This window comes from Charadrius vociferus, unplaced genomic scaffold (assembly GCF_000708025.1).
Source record: "Charadrius vociferus isolate BGI_N301 unplaced genomic scaffold, ASM70802v2 scaffold502, whole genome shotgun sequence".
NCBI lineage: Eukaryota > Metazoa > Chordata > Aves > Charadriiformes > Charadriidae > Charadrius > Charadrius vociferus.
In genome coordinates this window covers 974,003-992,678 of record NW_009647233.1, presented here as the reverse complement: position 1 = coordinate 992,678, position 18,676 = coordinate 974,003, and the positions used below count along the sequence as shown (strand labels likewise).

Here is an 18,676-nt window from a genome sequence, read left to right as displayed (position 1 = left end):
CTGGGGAATGGCGAGGAAGGCCGGCAGCCTGCAGCAGCTGTCCCTGGGCGAGGAGAGCTGGCGTTCGCCCCTGCTGCCACCTTCCACAGCCATGGTTGTCTGTTCACGAGCTGTCTGGGGGGTCGCTGCTGTGGTGTGGCCGACAAAAGACCACTCTTCGTTCTTGTAGAGCCACGTCAGGCTTCCAGTACAGCTAGCGAAGTTCATAAAATCTATTTCAGTCAGTCTTGAGCTGGGTAAGACCCCTCTGGAAAGGAGCGAGCCATTGCAATTACCAAATCAAGACTGAGTAGCAGGAGTCTGCTCATTAATAGGTGTGTCCCCCCTCCCACTACTGGGGCAATCTCCAAGGAGACTCTCTTCCCACCATCCACACAAAATCTGTATGGGACCGTTATTTGCCAACCATCTGACTCGCTAATTGCAGCTCACAGAGCTTGGCTTGACCAAAGCCACCAATTTGGGTTGCTGAGAAGTCCAGTTGACGATTTCCCACGGTGGGGGCAGCTCTTGGGTGGTGGATCTATGTGCCTCTTCCCCCACTGTCTTATCCCTGTTCAGGAGGTCGTGTTTGGGAGGGAGACCTCCTCGGAGCGACAGATCCGTCACAGCAAGGAAGGGGTGACTTTGCCGCACAGGGAGCCTGCTCGGCTGCGTGATCCAAGGGATGCTCAGGCTGGGGAGACAGAGCTTTTTAATAAGGAGAGGAGGAGGAGGAGGAGACGCTACTCCCTTCTAGACACCACAGATGATTTGAGGCACACTTGGCAGCGAGTCAGGCACAGAATCGGTGCGTTCTGTTCATTAAGGAGCGACTGTCACTTGTAGCAACATTTAGAAAATGTTTCGAGGGGTATGGCAGGATGTTAATGATTGCGTGCGTGTTTGAGCGGAGATGTCCTCTCTCCTCACTGCCACTCCCAGGAGATGAGCTGGGTGCATTTCCACTCTGGCCCAGATCTGGGGTGAGTGTTGACTGTCAGCAAAAGTGCCCTTGGGACTGGATACTTCAGGGGTGCTTTGCCAAAGGGCCACAATGAGCATCAGAAGTAATTCCCCTTCTCTTCTTTAGTGGTTTTATTCCTTTCCTGTAAAATTTTCTGCAAAGCAGCGTGGAGGTCCAGTGGGAGCCATAGGATGGGTCGTGGTGCTGGTGTCCTGCTGGCTGTAACCCTGCATTCCCCTGTTTTCTTCTGTTCCATCTGCCCATGTATGAAGCGCAGCTGGACAGCCCAGTTTGGGTTCTGGCAGTGTCGTAGGGTCATAAAGCAAGAGAGGTTCAAGTATTGCTGGCGCCTAGGGCACATGGTCGAATCCTGCAGTCACCTCTGCCCAGGTTGGGGATGTGGCAGCCTGCCTCATCCGTGCTGCAGCCACGTGCCTGTTCCCATCACACAGCCTGGCAGAGCTGAGGTCCTTCATCTCTGGGTCAGACAGTTATGGTTATTTGCCCTATCTTGACCTTGGTGTTTGCGACCAAACTTCAGTCTGCAGTGCTGGGGAGGAATGCCTATGTGAGCCTGAGGGATTGGCAGACCTTAAACACCAGGATCCTTTCCTATCAGCTGTTCAGTGCGTTTCCCTGACGCTCTCTGCCTTTCCCATTGTTTTAGTGGCCTGTTGCAGGGTTTTGTCTGTTTATAAGATCTCGGCTTTAGTTGTCCAGCTGACAAAGGATGCCTTACTTGTTTGAAAAGGATTAGTGATGCTTGGGGTGGTTGTTTAAATTCTAGATGTAGCCCCGAGTGATGACAGCCTTTACTTTTCCTCTGAAACACCAGCTGGGAGCAGGTCTAGAGCTATTTAAGGGGAGATTTGACTAAAACTGGGGCTGGGAGAGATGCAGGGAGCTGTGCTAAGCATCTTTGTCTCTGTGGAGGAAAACAAGGAAAAGTTGTGTGTTAAGAACAAAAACCTTGGAGAGCAAACTCGGCTGCCTGGGGATTTGGTTCAGAGGAAACACGTTGGTTTCCTTTCCCTGCTGTGACCCAGAGACTCCAGAAAGTGGCTGAGCAGAATTTAGGACAGCAGGCAGGAGACATCCACCCCCAGCACTACCTCTGGAGGTTATTAAATTCTTCTTTTCCCCTTCCTTGTTTTGCAGTTCACTTGTTTTTCTTGATCTTCAGGCAAGTGGCGTTCTGTCGAGTCACCTTTTTTTTGGTTTCTTTGCTGGAAAGAGCCTCTGCCTCCCAATGGAAGCAGGCTATTTTTAGATAAAGAAGAAATGAGGACGTTAGGCTTGAGAATGTGTGATAAGAACTTAATTGTCTGACAAGTAGTTCTAATTTGTTAGGCATACTCCTGGTTTTTGTTTTGTTGGTTTTTTGGTTTTTTTTTTTTTTTTTTTTTTTTTTTTCTAAAATGATTTTCTAAGTGCTCCCTCTTTTCGAGCCAAAGCACTAAATGTGCATTCCCAATGCTGTGGAGTCTCTGCCTGTAGCCCAAGCATTTACCCTGGGCAAAATAAAGGTGGTGGGGTTTTTTTGTTTGTTTTTTTTTTTTTTCTTCTTCTATCAGAAGAGCTGAGGAAACCTTTTCAGCAAGGATCTAAAGGTGTGGATGCAGCTGATTGCTAACCAGGGGTGTTAACTGCTGAAGGAAGATAGTGCCAGTTAAACTCTGGTGCTTTTACTGGGGTCAGTCCTCTAAAACCTAACAGAGGTTGTCTTGGCTAGGGAGGGAGAACTGCAAGCCCAGGGCAAAGTGAACAAGAAGTGAGCTGACTTCCCAGCTGAAGTCAAGGGTGGTCATTTCAACATGCAAAATTCATGAGCATGCCTTGTCCTCTTTGCTAAGAAGGAAATAATACAAAAAAGCCCCAAGTCACAGATCTTGGATCCTTCAGGGGAAGGAGAGGGGAATAAACCCAAACCAGAACTGTAAACATCTTTTATCCCTTGAAGAGCTCAGTGTGTACGTATGGTCATGGAGTAAATGATGTGCTTAGGATGTTTTATTATGTTGGCCAAATATGCCATTTCTATGACTGTGATATTAACAGCATCATTAGAGATGTGCTGTTGTCAGAGCCTGACCTTGCAGATACTTTAAATGTTGGAAGTCAACACATGCTAATCTCAGAAATGTCTTATAAGGACATTAGTGCTAAAAATTGTTATTTCTTGCTCTTCGTATACTTGAATCTGGTAAATTTAAAGCACAGCCAAAGTTTATTACCCCCCCTTAGCAAAAACACGTGCCTCCTATGTCCAAGATAACCCTTGCAATAAGGCACAGATAAAGGCGCTGTTGATTAGATATGCCTCTCAGGAGCTTAATGTGCTTGCTGCTTGCATGCCAGGGCTGAAAGCCCTGCTACAGGCAGCGGGAGGAACCAGAGCTGTATCATAACGTTAACAGAGAAGTTTCTCCTCATGCTGCTCAGTGTAATGTTATTTTCCGCTTTAAAAAAGTGAATGAAACTTCTGTCTTCTAAAGGGTCATCATTATGGAGAAGGGATTTTCTTATAAGGCTGCGGAGGGGTGTTTAAGGTTTGTTCATAACTGCTTTAACTCTTGTGTATGTGCAGGTCCAGCCCAGCATGTACAGGCTGCTTGAGATGAGGTTGGCATATGCTAAATGGTGTTTGCTGTCGCCGAACGTGGCTTTCTCAGCCCTGAAGCTGACCCTGTTTATCCTATGCAGTCTATTGGGTCCTGCAAACACATGCTTAAAGACGAATTGCGGAGGAGAAGAGGGAATACAGACACCTTTGGGTTGGATGTTTATCTGTTAACTTCACAGAACCTGCCAAAAAAGCGATCCGTTGGCTTTTTTACATCTCTATCAGCCAGGACTGGATTGTAAACAGGGAGTTTGTTTGTTTGTATCTTGTGCTACAAGAGGTAAACCCCCTACTACTCCACGTAATGCCTGTGAGAGGTTTCCATGTCATGTCCCAAATGTGTTCATGAGCAGACCTGTCACTGCAGGTACCTGAAGTTACTGAGATGCAGGACCTACTCCTATACACACTCTTGGCTGTTTAATATTGTAAAGTCAGTTTGAAAATATCAAAGGGTTGAGAGTCCATAGCTTTAGCCTAAACTTGTAATGGGCTGGACCACAAGTGTGCGTGCAATTACACAGCTCTGGTGTCCAGCTGTACCTTGCCAGAGTCCCACTGCTCAATGGCTTGAATTTTCTTAATTTTGTTTGTTCTAGCTTTTATCTCTTCCTAATTAATTTAAAGCTGACGTAAGCCTGATTTATTTTAGCTCAAAAAAAACCCCAAGTCTGCATGTCTTTTGCTCTGGATTAATTAAATCCTTTTTTAAATCACACTGTAATTAAATTGGCAAAGTTGTGCATATCTCCTGTTCTTCCCAGGGCTGCCCAGTATATAATTTTGAGGAATACCTGCCCTCTTTAAGGTGATAAACAAACGCTTGCTCATGATCACTTACCCATCTCTCGCTGCCCTTCAAATTTCTTGAGCCTGCAAGAAGTAGTTTCCTTCTAGTTCTTATCTCGGAGTCAGCTGGATCTTGCATGGCTCGCAGCACAGCCCCTTAAATGAGCTGGATCTGTAATGTGCTCCGGTGGTCAGTATGAACTGCTGTGCTGTGTAAGGGAATTAATATTCCTAGCCGCTTTGCAGAACTTCATCATGCTTGCAGGCTGGTGAGAAGTGGTCCCAAAATAGCCACGATTAATCACAGGAAATTTGTGTTATTCAGGTTGGTTTTTTTTTTGTCCAGATAACTGTTTATTACAACAGATGTTACAGGAATAAAATGGCGAAAAAGACCACGGATGGATATTTGGGAGCTGAAGGTCAAACTTATGGGCATCTTGCAAGCTCCATCCCTTGCATCAATACGACAGCCAGAGCTGGAAATGATCCTGTTAAAAAGGAACCAGCCTGAACTCTCACTTAAATCTGGGTTTGGTTGACTGCAGTGTGCTGTAGGGCTGCTGCTGTGCTGGTGCACCGAACAGTGCCTGGCTGTTCCTGCGCTCTGCAGCTTGATCCTCTCATCCCGTTCGCTTGTCCTAACAACTATTGGTTTGCAGAGTTGGTGTGTCCAGTTCAAACCTTGGAGGGTGGTGGAGACACCTTGCTTTCCCCTTACTAAATGATAATGGACATGGAATAGTGGGGAAAGTATGGAGGAGAAAGGGTCAGAAGGAGGTATGGGAAAAGAAAGCAATTTGTGTATGATGTACAGCAAAAGAAGACACACTGGAACAGGGAATAACACTGTCTTAGCACTGAAATGGTGTTTAAAAGGCAAATAAAATCAAACTCCCTCTTCTTAGAATTTGTAATAATGAATGAGCATGTGTTTGCCAGAGCCTGGGACATGGCAGGAGAAGGGCTGAGCAGTGCCTTGGCCGCCGGAGTTGCAGGAATAACAGGGTGCTCCATCATGATGACCTGCAGAAAGTGTTTCTCCCGAGTATAAGGATTTACAATATGGACCGTGGGCAAGTACTTGCCATGATGCCTGGCCTTTCCCTGGTTGTCCTGCACCCCAGGAGTTTGTTTTAGCACCATTTTGCTGAGATAATTCTGTTATGTACAAGAGCACCAGCTGCTTCGTGTGTCCTGAAGCCCTCTAACAGAGCTTAAAAAGTAAGCAGTCATGGCCCAGGGAAGTAAATGCTTGTTAGCGATGGCAGAACTTCAAGCAGTTACAGAAAAAAAGTATAAAAACTAGAAACTGCAATATTATGCTTCACCTGAGTTCAGTCTTTTGTTTTCCTGAGGCTGGGGCTGTCAATGAGGCGTCTCTGCTGTAGGAACCCCAGTATGATGTGGCAGTGTCTGGTCTGATCTAGAGTAACGCCAAATTTTAAATAGCTTTTTTTGATAATAAAAAGAAAAGAATAAGAAAAATGTCTCTGTAACATGTTTCTGAATTTATTTCTTCCAACATTTTAAAATTAGCTTCTTCATAGGGGCTACTCCATTCCTCTTAGCAGAACCAAAAGGTCCTGTAAGAAAACTGAGAAGGTCAGGTCAGTGCCTGCTCGATCACTTGGCTTTCTTTACCTGGCGCTTTGGAGCGCAGCAAAGACGACCAGTAATGTGCAATGGATTCATTTGGTGTTGGAAGATAATTTTGGGGGTTAAATGTATTTTAAGCTGAAATAATTTTGTTATGTTATTATTTATTTATTTTTCATCACTTTTATTCACAGTTAAGCACGATACTCCCATCACACAAAGTGTTGCAGTGCTCAGTGAAGCCCAAGTGCAAATGAGGAGTGTAAAATGTCAGTATGTAAAGGTGTTCGGGTGGTCTCAGTTGAGACAACTCTGTGGGAACCAATTTTTTTAGTTCGTTAGAGCCAAGAAGCCCTTCCTGAAGGCTTCTTGTATGTGATCAGTCTGCAAAACAGTCTGTTGCATTTTGGCTATTGGTATTTGCAGGAAAGTATTTGACTCAGGATTGGACAGCAAAATCCTGATCTGTTCTGCGAGTTCAGTTTTGTGGTTATGTTCATGAAGGCATCTCGAGTTGCAGTTGAGGTGCAACAGTTGGATCTGGTTTAATTCAGGAACTGACCTGGATGATAGGAAGGCAACCAGCAAGGTCTGGCAGTGAAGCAGCTTTCCATACTCATCTGAAAAGGAAAAACACAAAGTTCCATGGCTGGACAGCAGTAAAAAGAATGGCTATTTTTTGCTCAGGCAGGGGCTGTACAGTTGTGGTAAATACACTGCTGCTTGGGAGGGCTGAGCAGTGAAAGAAGCACTGATGATGTTTGGATGCATGCTCAAGCAGACAACTTTGCTCTTGGTTTGAATTTGGTTCCATTTTATGTGGTTCTCAGAGAGACCACAGAAAGAGTGCTTTTGTTGTGAAAAAAATAAGGTTCTTATTCATCACAGTTTTGAAATAACAAAACTTGTTCAAACTCACACTTCTCTACTTCTCTTTTTTTTTCTTGAAATAAGCCATGGCACTGTGGATTGACCTCAAGATGTTTTAAATGTAGAACTGGGGACTTCCATCCGTCCCACTCTGCCACTCATCTCGCTTTGATGTTGCTCTCCACTGTCCGAGATTGAGCTTTATTTGCTGTTTTTCCTCTGGGTTTTTTGATTGCAAGCGAGCCCAGCTTGCGTGTGCATCGCGGGGAAAGCAGGATGGGGAAAGTGCTTCTTTACCAAGTACAATGCTGAGGTTTTTTGGTTGGGTTTTTGTTTGTTCTTGTTGTTGTTTTTTTTTTTTTTTTTCCAGTTGCTTGATTAACGAAGCTGCTCTCCTTAAAATCTTGGCCTGGATGTGGGAGTGAATAAGGTTTGATGCAGCTGCCTCGTTTGAAGAAACTCGGACTAGAGGCAGCAGAGCGAGAAGTTTCTTAATGGCTTGTCTTCTACTGTTCCATGGTGGTGATAAGGGATGTTGAGCTGACCTGTGAGCGTGCTGACCTGATCAGGATGCATTAAAGGATAACTCACCATCATGGGACTGCAGCTCATCGTGTTTCTTGGCATCTGGGAAAGAGAGCAGGCAGACTTTGGCTTCAATTGCCGTGATGGAGGTTGAGCCTCAGGGTGACAATAGCCCTTCTGCTGGAAAGGTTGGGTGGTGGTTGAGCACCAGAATCCCCTTCGTGGGAGACTTTAAAGAGGGGTTTTTCACTTCCAGGTGGCTTATAAGGGTAACAAGGAAAAGCATGTTTACGTAATTACATTTTAGAGGGCTCGTGTTAATGCAAAAAGAAAGTGGAAACCACAGCTGATGAGTTGGGTCTTGCTGCATGCCTTAGGGGAGGGAGGATGGACTCAAGCTCAGGTCTCCCCGCCTGGTCTCTTTGTGCATCCCTGATGGTCAGAGATGTTCTTGAGAACTGGCTTCTGCCTTGTGTTTCAGCCCAGGGAAGAAGTACATGTGCATTCTTGTCCTTTCTTTGAAGTAGCAGTAGCAAGAGGGTAATTAATTTTTTTTTTTTTTTTTTTAAAAGTGGGGATGGAAGAAGTGAGCACTGAAATAGTCCTGTCTGCTGGCAGACAAGTAGTTGGCCCTAGGTGACCTTGCACCATGAAGTGCCTTATGGTATCTGAGAAAAGGACTCTTTGGCCATCATCTCCTAGCAAGGCCATAGCACAGTGCCTGCTGCTTGTTCATGTTTGGTTCCTAGCCTAGCCTGTATATTCAGACTTTTATTTTTCCTGGAAGAAGGCTAGGAGGATAAAGCAATTTTGCTTCTTGGAGAAAGCCTTCAGAAAGCCCCAAGACTTCTTCATACAGATCTTCTAAGTTTCATGAGGCTGGAAAAGCACTTCTTCCCTTACTGGGTTGCAGCATTTCTGGTTGATTCTGTGTGTATGTGTACTTAAAGATACGAATGTTGGCCATAAACATTTGAAGAAATGGTCAGCAGCTCTGCGTGATAGAGTTGGCTTTTTTATTTTTTTTTTTTTTTTTGCTCTGGGCCTTACTGTGCAGTTCCATGGGAGCCCGAGTCAGGGCTGTTGTCCTGACCCTGCTTGAATGGTCCGTCCCTTGCCCTGGGGCTTGTCTGACCACAAAAGGAATGGGTTCAGGCAACACCACCACCTGAAAATGAATCCCTCATTTAAGGATTCGGCTTTTGGCACTCTTAGCTCCCCAATCAGACGGTTGCAGCATTGGGAGAGCGTTAGCACTGGCACAGGGCAGGAGAGGAGGAGTGGGGGTGGGAACAGGATTGTGGCAGGATGGGTTTGAGCTGCTGAAATGTGCCCTTAGCTGGGTGTCGCTGAGGTTGCACCAGGCAAAGATCAGACCAGGACGCCAGCAGGGTACCCAAATCAAACCAACAATGACCCTGGGCTACAGGGCTGGCTTCCTGAGAGCCTCTGCAGCTTTGCAAATTTAAATCCGTACTTCTAAATAACATTTAAATCATGCACATTTGAACTTATGGTCTCATTCCCCCTTCCTTGTGCTTTATACATTTGTAAAGTGGGTGTAAAATACTGATGCTGTATTTAATTCTATTTAATATTGTCTTTTCTCACTGCGAAATGCATATCACAATGATAAATGCAGTGAAAAGTCGAGGCCACAAATTTAAAAATCCTCCCCTTCTGTTCTTGTTTAAACCATGTACTCAGAACTGCTCTGAATTCTCTTACGGCTGTTCGGTGTTGAGCAAGTGCAGAAGGATGGGCAGTGGGAGAGGGACGATGGTACGTGGGAGCACTGAGGATAACATGACGAGGGACCAAGTGAGTCATGTGTTAGTCATGTCACTCCCTGCACCATGGGCAAGCATTGGGCAGTAGTGATGTGGAGGACAGTGACATCTGCAGAGATCTCTATATTGGAAATAAAAGTAAGGCAGAAAAATGTCAAGCTCGCAAAAGCTAGAAAGTACCAGAATTAGTGTTAATTAAATCAATGCTAATTAAAAACCACTGGGCTTTTTTTTCTGAAGTTATGTGAAGCTATTTTGTTTAGTTGTGGGTTTTTCTTTTTTTAGTGCAGAACATGGAAAAATAACAGCAGTGAGTCTTGTAAGCAGCTGAGAACGTGGTGTTGCAATGTAAGGTGGTGGACAGCAGTGTTGCTGGAAACTGCCATTAGAGAGGGATTTCTGCCTGAGTAAGTGGGCAGTATTATTGGTATTTCTCTGTGCTCGATGGATTCAGCAGAGAAGAACCAGCATGTTTCATAAAATTATGCCAGGCTGTGATTAAATGCCATTCTCGCTGCTTTATCTATATTCCAGCCCTTTATTTATAGCATGCTTCTGCATTACAAATGCAAAAAGAGATTTGCCGGCACGTGGCTGTAGAGCATCCAGGGCAAAGGGGTCCCAATATTCAAGAGCACGTGGAGGTCTGTGATCTGTGTCCTTTCTGTATCTGTGATGGGCTGCATATTCCTGGTAAAAATTCTGCTGGGGAGAAGCCACAGGAGAAAGAGCAGCCCCTGGACCAGGCAGCCCCATGTCCTTTTCGCCTTGCTGATGTCCAGATGAGAGTTGAGGCTGCACTAAGGCAGCTCCGGCACTTGGCATACATCTGCATCCTGATAAAAGACTGCAGACCGATGTTTGTGTGATGATGTACAAGGATGCTGAGTGCTCTTAATATGTCAATATTTCATGATCTGGTGCTTTGGGCTTGCCTAAATTTTTTTTTTTTTTTAAATCCCTCCCACCTGAATACTGAGTCAAAACTGCTCTCTTTTCCTTTGGAGCTGTCCATGATCTCTCCAGCCTATTTCACAGATACCTTCTGCTTTCTTTCAGGCTCTGTTCCCAGTTCTCTAGATCCCTTTCTGGTCCTTTAGACACTTTTGCTGCTCCCGACAAAGGCATCTTCACCAGGTTTTGCACAGCATTATGCCTATATGTGCACATCTAGATTGGATTTTTCCAAATCTGCAACTAAGAACAAGCCCAAACCATAAAGTTATGGTTTCTTTTGCATACGTTAAGGTTCACAGTCCATCTTCTGTTCTGTGTTTGTGTAGGGACTGACACAATGAAACCCAGCCCTGGTTTAGTGCCTGAACAATTCTGCAGTAAATGTAAGACATAAAACTGGGTTTGTACTTTGTCTCATCTTTTACCTTTCTCATTCTTCTCATCAAGGAGAAAACTACTTGGTCCCTTGTTGAGACTTTAAACTCTTTAGAGCATTTGAAAATATAATTTCACATACCTTTTTTTTTCCAGCAGTATATGGGTGCAGGAGTTTCTTCACACTAGTCTCTTCCCCCAGATCAGGGACCCTGTGGTGCTTCTGGTCCTGTGAGATGGGTGCTAGTGGGAATGAGGACAAACAACATAGGGACGGTGTTAAAAACATTGCAGGCTGGGAATTCCTTCGACAGCATCGCTCAGCATGGGAGGTCTAGAGTGGCACTGTTGGGTTTTTGTGGCCTGAGACATCTCCTGGGAATTTTGGGGAAAAAGTAAAGGATATTTTAGCAGCTTCATAGTATCCCTTTATTGAAGCATCTATATTGGTATCCTGTTAATAGCAACACTATTAGCAGGGTCCTTTCAGGCTTTCTATCACAAATTACCAGTGAATAGCTTCTATGTGATTTCTTTTTAGTTGCTACTTAGTTTGCAGGGGAAATGAAACCTTTCTCTGCAGCAGTTTCGAACTGAACGCATTTTGTTTTTTTTCCTGTCTTTCAGACTTCATTTTATGGCAGATTCAGGCACTTCTTGGACATCATTGATCCGCGCACTCTCTTCGTTACTGAGGTAATGTATACGCACCTTGTTTTCTGAAAGTACTCTTTATTAGACAGGTTTGGATTAAAAACAATTTCTTCTGTGAACAGCAGAAGTAATGAAGCCGAGTTTCCAGTGGATTTGTGTCTCACAGTTGATTGATTGCCTAACTGAGCTTTGTTAAATCTGTAGCAGAAACTCACTCTTTATTGGACATCAGTGAGTCCACATCTGTCAGTCTCGCATCTCCCTCTAGTAACTGGTCAGAACTGAGAACTGGTTTCAGTCAAACTTGCCAGTGATGCCGCCTTCTCAGAAGGAAAATTCATGCAAGAAAAAAATGCAGAAGAGTAGACGAGAGAGCAAATATTAATGGAGGAAATTAGTGGAGGAAATGAGCTGCAGTATGATCTGGGTGGGCTCGCACCACAGTTTTTCAGTGGCTGCACTCAAGAAGACCTTTTCTGAGCAAGGGGTTCTAGTTTTTCCTTACTTATTACCCTGTTTGTAACAGGCTTTTGGGTTTCTGGTCCATTTATGTTTCATTTAGTGTTGTCCAGCATTACTGCATTTCCCTGCTTTCATAAAATACTGAGCTAATAGTTGTGGGGAATCCTTTCGAAGAAGTATTTTTACTGATCATCTTAAATTCTGCCTGTTGGCTGGAAAACTTAGGATTTTGCTTTCAGTGAAGGGCAGCTGCCTTTTCTTTTTTCTTGTTTCTTTTCTCTATTTAACTTGTTTTTGAGGTGTAGTAGTGTAAGATGAAAACATGTGCAAACAATCCTGAAAACACAGGGAATGGAACTGCTTACTGTAGCTAGTGGTGAACTGAGTCCAGTTCCTTACACACTGTGATGGAGGAGGTGGAAAAGACCTGATGCAACTTTAAATAATCTTTTCCTTCTAAATCAACTAGATTTTTTTGAAAAACATAAGTTGTTAATTTTTAGTACCTTTTGTATGTGTCCCCAAGAGAACAGCAGACAATAAAGCAGCTGTTCTTACACCATCACATTGAAGATTATACTTTCTCATGTAAAAGGACAGTTTCAGATCAAGTTTGAGATCAATTTTCAAAAGCCACCGACCGTGATACGGAGCTCAGCCTAGAGACATAACCTGCTAGCAAAAGTACGTTGCAATTCCAAAGAGACTGTTAGCCATTGTGTTATGATAAAAGGGAGTGGAAATCACAATATTACCTGAGGATGCAGTGCACTTTGCAGGTGCTAAAGCTGCTATTTAAAGAGGAGGTAAGCATGTATGTCTGAATGAAAACTATATTACCCCTTAAAGGCTTGGTGCTGTTCTTACCTTAGCAGAGATTTAGTGTTAAGTGCAACACAATGCATATTGCAGTGTGTTTAACAGCATGGGGAATCCTCCGGTGTGCATTTGTGGTGATGCAGAAGCCATTGTATGTAGTTTGTGAGCGCTCTCTCTCTATTTTCATAATTTTGATTTTGAAATTCATAAACTGATGCAAAGGGCCTTCACTACCTAGTGATAATTTTTGGAGGGAAGGAGAGGATACTTCGCCTGCAAAAGGGAATGGGATGTTGTACAAGGAAGGATGTCTTTGGCCGTTTTTGTAATGCGCTGAGAATGCTAATTAAACACCTAAAGACAGTGGGGAAACTGAGGCTCAGAAATATATGGATCCAGACAAACATTGAAACACCCCTCTCTAATCAGGCTAATTTGCACTAGCAATATTTGCAGAGTTGATATTTGGTAGGTTTCCATAAGGGTGTGCACTTTCCAGCTTACTGCTCTGGGGCCTGATGTCTGGGACAGGATGTGCTTGGGATATATGAACATAAACACGGGTCCTGGGCTCCAGGCAGCTACACCAGGAGGTCCTGAGTTGAGGTCACTTGGAAGAGAACTTCTTATGGTAGGAAAAAAGAAACAGGTGATTCTGCTCATCTTTTTGGGGGGTTTTGTTGTGCCTCTGTTTATTTTGTTTTCCTCTTTTTGGGGGAAAATTCTGTTGGGTGGAGATCATCTATCCAGTTCTGTTTAAAATTTCTCTTCCTTTGGGAATGTTTCCATGTTCTAATAATAATAATCACCTTTCTCAATCTCCATTTAGGCCTATAGCGTGTGTGTATATAAGTAGTTTAATTTTTTTAAGCAGGGTAACCCACTGTGCATAATGCAAGACCAAACTATTCGTTTTTACAACGGCATTAATACAGAAAAAAGACAGACTTCCCAAACCTACTTCTTGTGTATTTCCAAAGTGTTGGGGGTATTAGTGAACTCAATCGAGTTAGCAATTTTAGTTTTTGCGGTTATAAAACAGGTTCAGGGAGAATGCATTTTGTTCATATTTGGGATGAGGTAAGCACTTTCACACTATGGTTGTGGTAGTATAATGAAGCAATTTAAATTGAGCCTTATAACTCAGTCTGGTTTCACTGTGTATCCAAAACCTCTAATTCTGTTTACTTGTTTTGTTACCTCCAGCAGTAAGCAAGTCTGGTTCCAGAACAGGTATTTTAGGTTCCTGAAAGGTTCACTTTTCCCCTCCTTTGTGAATTTCTTTCTTACGTTTTACAGAGCTGAATATCTTCTACCCTTGAGGGCAATTAACTTATTTGTCATGCTCCATTGAACATAGAGGGTGTCTAGACCTTTGGGTAAGCTATCTGAATTGGGTACCTGCTCTGAACTATGAGATGATCCCTGCTGTGGCTCAGCCACCTGCTTTTCTACTTTCCCGTTGTCCTCTTTTCAGATTGTTAGAAGTTTTTTTGAAGAGGTTGGTAAGGTTGGGGGTACAGAGTAGTCAGCTGGTGTAACTTAATTTTTCCAGACAGCTTTTGACAAGGTTCTCCTAAGGGGAGACCTCGGGGTGGAGAGGGTGGGCAAAATCAGAGTGGCTCATTTTTATCCTGGAGACTGCTGTCAAGGTCTCAGTGCCTCAAGCAGTTCTGGACCCCAGACTGAACCTCAACAAAAGAGGGAAGTTTGATGTCCTTCTGTAGTGCCTAATAAGAATAGGTCTGAACTTCATGGTCTTCAGGAATGGCTTGGTGGCTGTCCAAGGAAGGAAATACCCTCTGTCCATTTTCTTTGGGAATTTGATTTATACGATAATGATGCTTCAGTACACCTTCTACTTCTTTCCCTGGAAAAGTCTCCTGGCAAAAGAGATACGAACACCTGGGCTCACGGGAAGCACTTCTCAGACCATAAAAGTGCTTTGTTGATTGACCTCCTTGCTGTTCTCTGTGTATCTGATGTGTGCTTTAAAATACTTTCTATATCCCTGTAGCTAAAGGCTGTTTGGTTTCATTTGATAATTTAGGTGACAAATTAAGATCTAGAAAGGGTTTGATGAGAAAGCAGCTGTTTACAGAGAGCTCTTTCCCACTGACAGATGGCTGCATCTTTCAGGCCCGGGGTTCTTGGGGAACAAATAAATTGCTGTTTGTCTTGGAGGAGCTCTCTATCAAATAAAAAAAAAAAAAAAAGTAGATAAATGAGTCTGTAATGAGAATGGAGGTTGATCCCATGGAAAGTGCTGGGAAATGTAATAATATTTTTTTTTTCTACATCCTTTTTTATAATTCCTGTGTGTTACATCATTGCATCCTACTGGTGGCTGTGTTTTGAGGAAGGATGAAGTGATCCCTCTGAGTGGGGGAAGCGAAGCACAGTGATATCAAGTATAATTAGTCTCAGTAACAGTCCTCTCTTACTCATTTATTTTTTTCAATAAAGCAAATTCTTAACACAATTAAAAACTTCCTTGTCTTTTAGAGGTTCTTGAGCATTAATCTCAAGGGATGCATACTGAGTACTGGATTGTGTTATAGCCATACTTTGCAGTCTGTGATGTCTCAAAAAGAAAGCGTGTGCTTGTGCAAGGCATGTGACAGGGGTAGTTGGAAGCCAGCTGCTCCAGTTTTATGTTTAGTGGGTTCTGGTAGAATAATTATCTGTATCAAACTTACCTACCAATTTTACTTGTTTTCTGAGTGCATAAGGTATTGAAACAAGGCTCTGACCTTGTGCCAATATTGCATGTAACCTCTAAAGGGCAGGTTTTCTTGTGTGCTAATTCATATAATTACTGGCTTTCTAATGAAATAATTTTTTTGGCAGCTGCAAATTTGCAAACTTTTCCAATAAGCAAGAAATGTGTCATTTCAGAGGTCAAACCCGCCGAGTCCTGTCGCTGAGACCACGAGAAACCCCTCAGTGGGTGTAATGCCTATTTTCAAAATGTGTGAGGTTAAAATGATTGGAGTAATACTTTTAATTGCTCTGTAATTAAGGTCCATTGGGAGAAGCAGTAGGGACCAGCAGATATTTTTATAAGGCTAACTTGTCCCATCTGACATTAGTCTGGACAGACTGTTAACGCTCTGTGGGAAGCTCTTCGTGGAGAAAGTGGTGGATCTGAAAATAATTCAAAGGAAAAGTGAAATAAGAATTAAACTGAGCTCAGAGGGGCTGTGTGTTATCTGCTTTTGCTCTATCTCATTGTTCAAAGCATAAATCTAGAGAGCGCTGAGCATCTTGCATTCCCATATTTGGGTTTAAAATGGAAGCAGGATTAGATGTATGTTATTTATATGAACGATACCTTCTTACTCAGCAGATTGACTGTCTGTGTTTATTCAGTGTCACATCTGCTGGCTCTACTTGAACAAAAAGTTTCTGGCTCCTGTTGTCTGTCGCTGTAGATCCAATACAATAGGGCCAGCTGGAGTCAAGTCTGCCGTATGTATCATCCGTAGAGTAGTGAGACAAAATCGGAAACTGTTGAGTTGCTGATGGCAGAGCACAGCTGGATTTCCATATCCCACATCAAATTTGTGGTGCCGGTGGCCAGAAGACTCTTGGTTTGGATCATGTGCCAGTAAGTCATCGTAGGTCCAAACCTGAAACCAGCGAATCTCACACGTTACACACCAGATCATCACTGGGCTAATGCAGCATCAAAACCCTGATACAAGCCCTGTATGAGCAGAGGGAGATGCAAACTGTTTCAGTGTGCCCTGTCCCATCAGTGTATTTTCTCTTAAAAGCCTTGAACGCAAAACTTGACTCGTTTTCTGTTGATTCTGTAACAGTCATGTTGTAGTGCTACTGGCATAATGACTGTTATTACGGTCTGTATGTGCACATATGGGTTTCTGGAGGCAGCTCTAAGCCATGTGTACGCATCACTTGAGATCCAAGAGAAGACAAGGCACAGATCTTCAAGGCAGAAACAGTGTGCCCTTGAGCAAGGAGGACAAGGTGAAAAATCAGTACAAGAGCTCCCGTGCTCCAAGGAGGTGTCTGATGCACGTATATGTGTGTAGTCGTCTATGGGACCCAATGCAGTTGTCCTCTATCCCGCCAGGGTGTTGGAGTGATGGCTGTGAGGGACTCCGGTGCCAACGAAAGATGCCTGAAGGTGACTATCAGCTCAGTGTGATGTGGGATACTGTTCTGCTGGCATCTCTGGTTTTGTTCTCTCTCTTCCTTTCTTTGGAGGAGCCCCTAATAATGTGATTCTTCAGCAGCTCTTTCTACAAAGACTGAAATAGGTAGTCCTGCAAGTGTGTTCCAGGGAATGACCTTCTGAGTCAATGCCTGTTAAAATCATAGAATCATTATGGCTGGAAAAGACCTTTAAGATCATCAAGTCCAACCATTATCTAACTCCACCAGGCCCACTTCTAAACCATGTCCCTGAGCACCATATCTAGACAGCTTTTAAACACATCCAAGGATGGCGATTCAACCACTTCCCTGGGCAGCCTGTTCCAGTCCTTGATAACCCTTTCAATGTAGAAGTTTTTCCTAATGTCTAACCTAAACCACCCCTGGTGCAACTTGGCGCCATTTCCTCTTGTCCTATTGGTTATAACTTGTGAGAAGAGGCCAACGCCTGCCCCTCTACAACCTCCTTTCAGGTAGTTGTAGGGAGCTGTTGGCCTGAGTCAGGGCAGAACAGGTTATATTAGCTCTTTGCACTAAACCCTACGGGTTAAATCTAAGCAGTTCAACCAAACTGAGTCAGCTACTGGGTTTTGGCCATGCAGCCAGCTGATGTGGCTTGTGCCATGCTGCTGAGCACTCTCCAAAAGATGCCTGCTGGCAGCTGTCCTGGCCCATACTAACTGGCAAACTGTGACCAGGAATCACTTGGCAGAGGGCTGGATGGTCTGTATCAAAACTGTGCCAGAGATCATGCTATGCAGGCTCATTCCCGTGCTCCAACTTGTTTAATAGCACAGCCATAACCATAAAATCCAGGCTCACGGATCAGTGGTAGCCCATTGCATACCTCTCATGGGCTTAGTGAACTGAGCTGTAGTTCAAAAACTGGGTGTTTTCCAGCTGTGTTCAGCACGAGGCAATGATTGAGCCTTTTCCCAAAGATTTGTTGTTGTTGGGTAGTGTTTCCCAAGTGGCCGTGGCTTAGGCTGCTGTGGTGGAGCACCAAATGTGGAGTTCGTGCTTCTAAATTGCTGAGCATGGTAGATCCCTGGCACTGCTTCTGGGCTTAGGTTTGTAAGAACATCCTCCGGGTGCAGATGGTCTGTCTAGCACCCTATTGTGAGAGCTGAGACCCCATCATCCACCACTAGAAGTGCTCTAGTTTTTACGAGAAAAGGGGTATGAAAGAAATTATACGTACTAGTAAAAGCTGTGGTTGCATTTTTTTTTTTTTTAAGGGATGCTGTAAAAACTCAAGTGACACTTCTTCCTACAGATAACAGTAGAGAAATCAAGCAACAATAAATATTGAATCAGTAGCACAACCTTGTAGACAGACCTCTTTTTTTCCCTGTTGAAATGGAAATGAAGTGTAATCTTAGATGTTATCAGCTATCATAATAATGCTGTATCGTGCTAAAAGCCAGGGAGTGGAGCTGGTTGGCATTTGGAGCTGTTGCACGCTGTAAAGTTATTTCCTATTTTTTTTGGAGGCTCTGATTAAAAAAGCGTGCTTCACTTTTCTAGAAGGGATAAAAAGCAACCGTGTACTTTCACAAACAAAATTTTGAGGCTGTGGGTCATTCGCTAAAGCTCCTGAACGCCTCCAAGCCATGTGAAAGATGTCATCTTAAAGTGGTCCTTAAGTTTAACACTTCTGTTCACTTTCTGTATCACTCTTTTGTCAATCTCAGGAGCCATCAGCAGTGTTGGTCTAGGACTCTTTTCTTTTGAGAAAGTTCCCCTCTCTCCCCATAGAGCTGAAAGAGGAAATTCATGAAGACTGCAATTTTAAAAGCAAAATCGGGCTTTTTTGTTTTCTGTTTGTTACCATACTAAACAAGATGGGATCTGGCCAGGGTTGTTATAGTAACTACTAAGATTTCCTCAAGAGAAGGGGAAAAAAAATAGAACACAGACCCATTCATCTATTACTTCCAGTTTTTCATTCAGAGTTACATGCTGTTCTGTGGAGATAATTTGCAAGACACACAGTGTAGGTAATTTCAGTGACAAAAACACATACCAATAATGAGCACAAATGGCTCTCCAGAACGTTGTGCTGGCACTCCTGGGTTATTTTCT

At 43.6% G+C, this 18,676-nt stretch overlaps 1 protein-coding gene across 1 annotated transcript in view; it reads left to right on the top strand.

Annotated features, from left to right (window-relative positions):
- Positions 1–9,131: 9,131 nt before the first annotated feature.
- Positions 9,132–18,676, top strand: part of SFXN5 (sideroflexin 5) — a 91,920-nt gene continuing 82,375 nt past the window's right edge. Inside the window, exons 1-2 of the mRNA XM_009879852.1 lie at positions 9,132–9,173; positions 11,102–11,170. Of these exons, the coding sequence (XP_009878154.1) occupies positions 9,132–9,173; positions 11,102–11,170 (111 nt within the window). The remainder of the gene's footprint in view (positions 9,174–11,101; positions 11,171–18,676) is intronic.